Raw genomic sequence first — 8,757 nt, forward strand, 5'->3', positions numbered from 1 at the left:
CAAGTGGAACAACTGGTTCTACATTTAAAGCGAAGCTACGCACAACATTTCTTTGGAGAGAGTTGAGAATGACTAGATACATTTTTTTTTATTGCTGCTTGTATACCCACCGGGTAGGCTTTCCCTCAGTTCCTGCTCAAGTGACAGTGGTCCATATCCATACAGCTCCAAAACCTCTAAGTGACAACAAGCTCCCCATGTGAGCCATGGATATAGCTACTACTGCAATTTTTTATTTTTAGAAGAAGGCAGTTTCCTGTTGCATATTGGGAACAAAATCACTTGTCTAATTACTAATACATTTTACAGAGCTTGTCTTCTAGTACCAAGGACAGCGCATGTTTTCCAGGTCTCTTCACAGCACAGTACAACATAACTGATGAATGAAATCGTCAATGAAATCCATTTTGATCCAGTTCTCTCTATTGCTTTTTCTCTGTAGATCCAGTAGACTGAATGCCGGGAGGTAAAGACGCACATTGATCTTTTGCCTCACGAATCACAATTTCTTGATTGGGTCTGAACATTACTGGGGCAAAGCCATCTCCATCTTCTGTGAGGACCACCCACTTTGTGTCTAGAGAAATAACACATTATGCAACATATAGGAGGGATACTAGAACAAATATCATAGCCATCTAGATTTTGGTGCCTTAACCCTTTCGCTGCCATGGACCTAAGTACTGCATCTATGCTATAGCAGCCAAGAGAGTATTTACACTCCCTCAGACGACTGTTGACTTACATGTAGTAGCGATTCAAGTGTCTGTAAAGCCTCCTGATTACTTTTACTTTTTTCGCTTGTGCGGGGCCATGCTTCCTGGGCTCCAGTGCCCATCCTGTGGACTCAGGATAGCCATGGAGGGTGTCAGCAGAGAGAGGGGAGGGAGACCAGCAAAGATCAATTTGCTGATATCTTTTATGCTGAATAAACATGGAAGTGACAAAGATTTCATCACTTCCGATTTCTCAGCTGTCATTTCCCGACCTGTGCTTGATTAGCTTTAATGGCCTGCAAAGGTGACATTAGGGGTCCAACAGGCCACTAAAGTCTTCTTAAAGAGGACCTGTCACCAGTAACATAGGGGGCTATCAGCAGAATATCTCCTCTAAGCCAAACCCAAAGCCTCCCCACTTAGCTGTGCAAATAGCTGCTTTCTCAAAATCACTTTAAGCAGGGCCAGATTTCCCACAAGGCTACTGAGGCCCGACCTCGGGGTGGCAGGAAGTAGAGGGGCAACAGGGGTGTGGAAATTCTATCGCCCGACGCCCGAGACATGCAGTTCCAGATGCCGAGCGGGTAGTTTTTTTCTACATTTTGCCCTGCTTTGTATGTAGAGCCTCTACTTCTGTCCCCGCTGGCCGCCTCCCTCCCCGCTGTGGTTTTCGGGGTCCCCCTCTTCTGGGGGACCTGGGACCACAGTAAGGTAAGTCAGGTTGGAGAGCGGGGAGGAGAGTGAAGAACGTCCATTCTCCGCTCTGCTCCGTGTGAACACGGAGACAGGAGAGCTGCACTCGCAGCCTTCCCCTCTCAGATGTCACAAGAGATCTAGCACAGTACTGTGCTCAAACTCCTGTATTAGAGGTGACAAGTTCAATTAAAAGAATTGCGCATTGAGGAACCTGGCCTCGGGGCAGCAGAGAGAGTAAATCCGGCATAGTCTAAAAGAATATAAGAATTAATGCGCACAGAAACCCCAATATTATGATTTCCAAGCCCACTTAGAGGAAGCTCAGGCACTGGCATGACCAGATTTACCATTAGGCACTGTCATCCAAGTGAGCCTATTGATGAAATGTTACAAAATTATAAGCCAGTAAAACAAGAAAATGTTCTGTGTAAAAAGAGATGGTTTTAGCAGAAAGTGACATTTTGGTTTGCCAAAATCTGTGTGCCTACAAGTGATGGAAATTTGACCCAAGGCTCTGGGATGAACCATGCCGACTTCCACTACAAGAAAGTGTTGAAACTGCTGGAGGTACCCGGCCGCGTTGAGCAGAGGCTTTTTGTGGGATCTCTGTGAGGGCAGCTTAAGCTTCCACCTATCTCCTGCTGCTGTTCACAATTTGTTTTAACCACAGATCTTCTCTAAAATGATCTCTAACTGAATTTTTAAAAATAATTGTCACATGGGTCACTAGGGTGGACCTGTGTGGCAGCTAGTTGAGCATCACTGCATTAGCCAGAGCTCAATTTCCTCCTCTCCAATACCGCTAAACCCTCATATTGACATTCTGAAATATCTGCCATGAAGACAAATACTTTTGCTAATGTGATTTCTTTAATAGTCAATACAGCACACCATCCTTAATCCCTTCTATTTACTTTTTATTCAATATTTGTTTGATTTTCATTGTCTATGGAATTCATGAACTTACTATATACATAGTTAAAAGAAGTAATTGAAGAACATGTGCTGCACCCTATCATGATAATATAATATGGTAGAAAGGTATATGCCAAAATAAAATTTTTACCAAACATCATTTCAATGGTCTGGACATGAAAGATCTCTCGCACAGTCCTTAGGTGAAGCTTTCCATGACACAGAAGAACAAGTCTGGAGTCACTTCCTCCTTCATCTGATGACTTCTTAGAAAAAATAAAGAGAAACATTAAAATGAATAAATTAAGCTCCAGATCAAGAGCTCGGCACTCATCACTGACAGACGCTGGCAACTCGGCAGATAATTGCAAGGCAGCAGCATGCTGTGGCCTGAAACAGGAAGTGCTGTTACTGGCAGGATCTCCAGGTCAGACTACAATCTCATGTTTAGTTTACTAATGTGTATGGAGATTGTAGTCCATCACGGGAGCGAGCTTGGGGCGGTGACTACTTTACAACACACACAGGGACCATGGGGAAAAAAAATAGTCACCCTCCAGAAGGAAGGACAGTGTCAGCACCAATTCAGAGATGATTTGAGGATCCACAGCTGAGTGATACACAAATATGATACATTTCTGTTAATAGCTGAGGTACTTGAATGTATTTTTAGATTTAACTCCTGAGTTTAGTGTCACTTTAGGTTGAAGGAAACACCATAAAAGTCAGAAAGTATTATTTCATAGATTAGAGAGCACAAGCATGGGACTTCAATCATGTAAAGGCAAAGATCTACATTTTAGTTTTAGATACAGAAGGGAAGGTTAGAAGTCCCGTCCGGTATTCATCGCTGCCTGCGTCTGTAAGGTTTATCCCTCTATTAACCCCTTTGACCGTTGTCTCCAGGATAGAAAGTGAGGGGGAATCCCTAATTTTAGAGTTGAACAGATAAAAAGATAAGGGTAAATCTTCCAATGGACACACCTGTTCTGGTGATGATTTTCTAAAGGGGAAATTCCCCTAGCTTTGCAGAGTTTTCCTGTTGTATCTCTGGGTCTTTTTCAATCTCGGTAATGGGACTGTAACCCTGAATTTAAAAAAAAGGACAGGGGCCCTACTTTAATCCAAAACAAGGAAAATGACTGTACATAGACTTGGGATCTATTTATAACCAATTCTTAGAGCCATCTGCCCTACAAATCTTTTTGAACGTTTATTCTGTGCAAACAGACGCAAAGATGAACAATATATTTTAATTTCAGGTTAAATGTATGTAATGTAATAGTGCATTTCAGCCACTAGATGGAGCTGAGGCACATAGAAACAAAAGTATTTATTTCCTATGCTTTTCAGCTCCATCTAATATCCCTCCATATAATGCAGGATTACAACACAATACACTTGACCTGAAAAGAAAATGTATTAACACGTTTGTTTTTGCCATTATTAGCACAAATTAATGTTTACAGATATTCCAGGGCAAATAGCCCTGAAAATCGTTTATAAATTCAGTCAATATAAAGTTATTTTGAAAGCAAAATGCATAACAGTGGTGGAGCGCCAGAGCCAGGTCCCAGCTGCAACCCTGGTAGTTCTCGTGAAAATGCCAAGTATCGGCACTGGTATATGAAAAGTATCGGTGCTTTCCTAATTGGTTATATTGTTCTTTGTTAGCTCTAAGGACTACAAAATCATGCCCCTATACTCCTTCTGTTATCCTAATACAGAAAGGTCGTGAGCAGCATTATCCTAGGACTGGAAGTGTGTTACTGGTAGAATCATCAAGTAAAAATAAAGGAAAAAAAAGAAAACTAATGCAACTGCCAAATGTAAGTACTGATAGGCTGCAATTTATTAAAACATTTTGCTGGGTTTTGGTATGCTTTAAATATAATTTACTTCCTTTTTATGTGTTGCCCCACTGGATATAATTTATAGAATATATTCAAACAAAGGATCTATTCACTATGCACGCATGCAATGTACAGAGACCCAAAGACAGATGTTAGAAGACAAGTGTAATGATCACATTCAGAAATCTGTCTGAATAACTATCGATAGTTAAAAGATTACTACAAGTTAATGTACTTGGTATATTAGATTCAGATTTCATGGCTTAGTATGGTGATTGGTATAATGTAAAAATAAAACAATGCATACCTGAAGAGTAACCGATACATAGGGAGGATCTTCTGATGATGGGTACGGCAACATTTTGTAGCTTTTTGAAACATCCGACTCTACCTCTTGAGCCTCAAGTCCAGGGATCATAGTTCTCTCAGCACTAGATGTCGGAATACTGTCCTCCTGTGTTTGTTCTGAGTCATTCTTATAAGGCTTCTGAGACACAGATCTGCAGAAAGTCTTATTCATGGTCCCAGTATTGACCTTCAGTGCTCTTGGGGATGTTGGCTTGGTTTGAAAATTCTCAAGAGTTACTGGACTATAAGATTCCACCGATGATTTATTTTCATCATAGTCATCTAGACTAGATGTTGGGCTTGGATCACAGCTGGTCCCCCGTGCAATTTCTCTCAGTTTCCGTTTGATGCGTAAAGATTTACTTCCAATATGATTGGGCATCCAGAACTCTTTGCTCACGCTTTGGTCACAACCAAGTTTATTGCCGGCTGTGGTATTGCAATGGTCGCTTATGATATTTTGATCACAATTTAACCTCGACGGCATATATTCTATGGGCATTATTGTTCTTGTCAGTAATTGGACTGTGTATTTTTCAGAAATAGAGATCGGCAGAAACACCATATCACCAGATCTTTGCCTTCCAGTCATAATAAGTAACAGGGTATCGGTAAGAAAAGATACACCTTTGGCTCTCTCAGTTTCTTCAAGCTTGATTTGTTGGATGTTGGGCATGCATGATGGAGCTATGGGATAAATCAACACTAGATTTGAGGTGTTGGATGCTACTGCAGCTCTCTCACAATGGGAGTCTAGGACTAGTATATCCGGGGTGGAGATCCCCGGTAGAGATACTTTCCTTGTGGTGGTGGCATTCTTCTCGAAGGTGACAATTACAAGGTTAGACAATTCTGGCTTACTTTCCACTGAGATGCTCTTTTGTTTCATGTAAAGTAGTGGGCTGGGATCAGACTTCCGATGCCTGGCAAGGATCTGGGAAATATCTGATGGAACTAATGAAGAGACCTTCAAAAAGTCTGCCGGCTCTGATTTCCCTGAATCAACAGACAACCTTCTATTTTTTCTTGACAATTCCTCATCTAGTTTCAAGAGGGACATTTGCACCTTTGATTCATCCAGCTCCTTATGGATGTTGGCAGAACTTTTTGTTGCAATTTCTGCAGTCACCACAACTTGGTAGTCCACAGTAGGTTGAATAGCAACAATAGTAGAGTCAATGTTAAACACGGGACAAAAAGAGCAAGGACTTAATGTTTTGTTGTCATCATTCCATAGGTAAGAATAAAGAGAGTCATCCATGGCTGCCACAACCCGACTGCCGTCTTTCGTCCAGCAGGCGCACCTAATCATGCTACATCCTGTAATGTCTGCCTTAGCATTATTATTGCTATGGCATGCAGAGTACAGAACCGCAATGTCCCGTTTGGTTAAAACAATTAATATATCCTTGTTTGGGTGCCAAATACAGCCTTGTGGAAGAATGGGTAGAGGTTCACCATAAGCACAGGTCTGAGAAACAACCAGCTTGTTTTTTTCCAAGGGATTGTAATACAACTGCCAAACAGTGACATGCTTTTTGTGTTGAATAGCCAGAAGAGCTGGGATGTCCGTCACTGGACCCCAGTACAGGCCATGAACATGTTCAAACTGGCCAATCACAACAGAGCTGCCAAGTTCCGGTTCTTCATTTTGCAAGTGTAAAGAGCTCAGGATGACTTGCTTGCCGTCTGTCCAGGCTAAACCATGCAATGGATGGATGGCTTGATGAAGCGCATTTACCCCGTTCCTCAAGAGCTTTGCTTTTACTAGATCCATTGGTGGTATTTGTATCACAACAAAAGGGTCCAATGTTCTAGTTCAACATCCGTTCCACAAAAATGAAACATGTCAGGGTCAACTTTGCAACTGCTTTCCATTCACAATACATTTACAAGGTACCTTGGGAGTGAGCGGCTGCCGTTCTAGCCAAGTAAATCTGTTTGGAGCGTACTTTTGCTGTGTTTACTTTTATCCTGGGAGGAGTTAGCACCCACCCCACCATCTACAAGGAAGGTTTAACTAATTACATTGCATTAACTTTAGGTCAGAAATCTTTCTAGGAGGTTAAGCGCTCTCATTCTCTCTTTCTAAATATAACTTTTTTAATACATTGACCCCTTGTTGACTGAGGCTTTCCTATGGACAGGATTATGTCATAGAATCAGCCTTCTCTTCTGCAGGCTGAGCTGGGAAGGTAAAGTGAAGTTATCCGTAATTCCACAAGATGACAATGATTAATCCAAGCCTTCCAAATAAAGATTTAATAACATTAGTTAGTGAACAGGATTCAACCACAAAAAAAGATATATAAAAACAATATATATATATGTATATATATATATATATATATGCATACTGTATATATATATCGAGACTAAATAACTAAATAACTAAAAAAAGAAATTTGAAGTGAGGAGAGGAAGTCACAATTACAAACACATCCGCAAAGGTGGCTCCTATTAGGTTCATTGCCAATTAGCAATATGTATCAGCAATCGAAAAGCAGTGTCACTGAACATTATTTTTTTTTAACATGAGATCTAAAAAGTAATAGGAGGTAAACAAAATCCCAGGGAGGCCAGATAGTTCCTAAATTGCAGGTTCTTTAATCAAAGTGGCAGAATGTGTTTGTACAGAAGCTTCTGTTAACTTGTTTATAATGTACAGCTAGCGCTGCCAAACTGGTGCTGGTGAGTCACTGACATGGAATAAGCATGTAGTATGGGAGCTGACCTCTGTAGCTGCAGACACTGTGGAGTAATTTGCCCTCAAAGTTTGCAGCTGAAGCTTCTCAGATTTACTTTTACTTTCTTTCAGTGGCTTAGCTCTCCCCTGCCAGTTGTCACATAAAAATATCATATATTAAACATGGTCAAACTGCATTGGCACAGTGATTGCAAACTGAAGATCACTGATAGAGATACATAGAATTTGTGGGATGGTTGTTACAGAGGAACTGACCTCTGTGCCCAAAAAAGGCAGGCAGAGGGCAAATGGCTACTCATCAACATAGGTGTATCTACTACAAATTGTGCCCCTTGCGTCGCGGCCACCTCCTGGCAACCAGTGACATCACTGGTTGCCTGGAGCTGGGCAGGACACCGGCCAGAGCAACCCAGGTTGCTAAGTGCTGCACAGAGGCCTGTGTATGGGCCATGCACATCTTTCGCATGGGTCTTAGCAAACTGGGATGCTCTTGCCAGCGCCCTGCCTGCTTTTTTACTAAGATGTGTGTGGCCCTTACACATCACCAGGTAGTGCATTACTATTTTTCAGCAGCAAAAAATGGTAGATTTTTCAGGGTTCTGCTTAGACACAATTGTCTATAACAGTGGCAGCCACATCGGCCTTCAGCAGTTGTGGAGCTACAATTTTTGACTCTGACAGCCACAGGCATGACTTCCAGAGGCAGAAGAATGGCTCCCCCTGCTCTATAACATAGCAAATCTTCACTTTTTGAGATCAGTTCCACTTTAAATGCCACAAAAAGCCCTGGGTCCAAAAATGCCATAATACTGAACCATCACCATGTTTTTTGTGCAATCTGTTTCTCTACAAATTCATTACTTAAATTTCAGGGTGAGATGTCTGTTTTCCAGCAGAATATGGTCTCCGGTAAAACAGAAGGTAACCTTTAAATGATCTTATGAAAAAATCTATTTGTTTGTATTTGAGGCTCCACAAAGGCTGTCTCTTCTGGATGTACCATGAAGATAATCTAATGGGCATAAACTGATGATGGGGAAAAAAAAAGTATTTATATATGTACTCATCTGTATTAGATACCGAGTTGTTTGGGAAAAATATGTGTATATAACAGGGGTAGGCAAACACGGCCCTCCAGCTTTGGCAAAACTACAAATCCAATCATACTTTTGGCTGTCAGAGTCTTGCAATGCCTGGTGGCGTTTGTAGTTGCACCACAGCTGGAGGGCCGGAGTTTGCCCACCCCTGGTTTATACCAAATCTCCACCCAATGGAAGATGGAGCCTATATTGGGCTGAATGAGTGACCCAGCAGTTTTTTCATAAGGAGAGAAATAGGCAAATGCAAAGTCACAGGACAGAGTTGTGTGAAACCCACAGTTTTGCTTAGGACAGGTAGACCTTGTTGGAAATTTTTGACAGACTACAAGAAATATATATATTAATATAGTGATTGCACTGATTGTAAAAATGTCCCTGGATATTCTAGGTTTAAAGCCTATACATACATATATATATATATA

The 8,757-nt window shown here is 41.3% G+C and overlaps 1 protein-coding gene across 1 annotated transcript in view; it reads right to left on the reverse strand.

Annotated features, from left to right (window-relative positions):
- LOC108803539 (WD repeat and coiled-coil-containing protein-like) overlaps positions 1-6,305 on the reverse strand; it is a 75,757-nt gene extending 69,452 nt beyond the window's left edge. The window contains exons 1-3 of the mRNA XM_018575374.1: positions 4,488-6,305; positions 2,479-2,593; positions 479-577 (exon numbers count right to left, since the gene is read on the reverse strand). Of these exons, the coding sequence (XP_018430876.1) occupies positions 479-577; positions 2,479-2,593; positions 4,488-6,305 (2,032 nt within the window). The remainder of the gene's footprint in view (positions 1-478; positions 578-2,478; positions 2,594-4,487) is intronic.
- Between the last annotated feature and the right edge of the window lie 2,452 nt (positions 6,306-8,757).

Source organism: Nanorana parkeri, unplaced genomic scaffold (genome assembly GCF_000935625.1).
Source record: "Nanorana parkeri isolate BGI_ZX_2015 unplaced genomic scaffold, ASM93562v1 scaffold53, whole genome shotgun sequence".
In the NCBI taxonomy this organism is placed as follows: Eukaryota; Metazoa; Chordata; class Amphibia; order Anura; family Dicroglossidae; genus Nanorana; species Nanorana parkeri.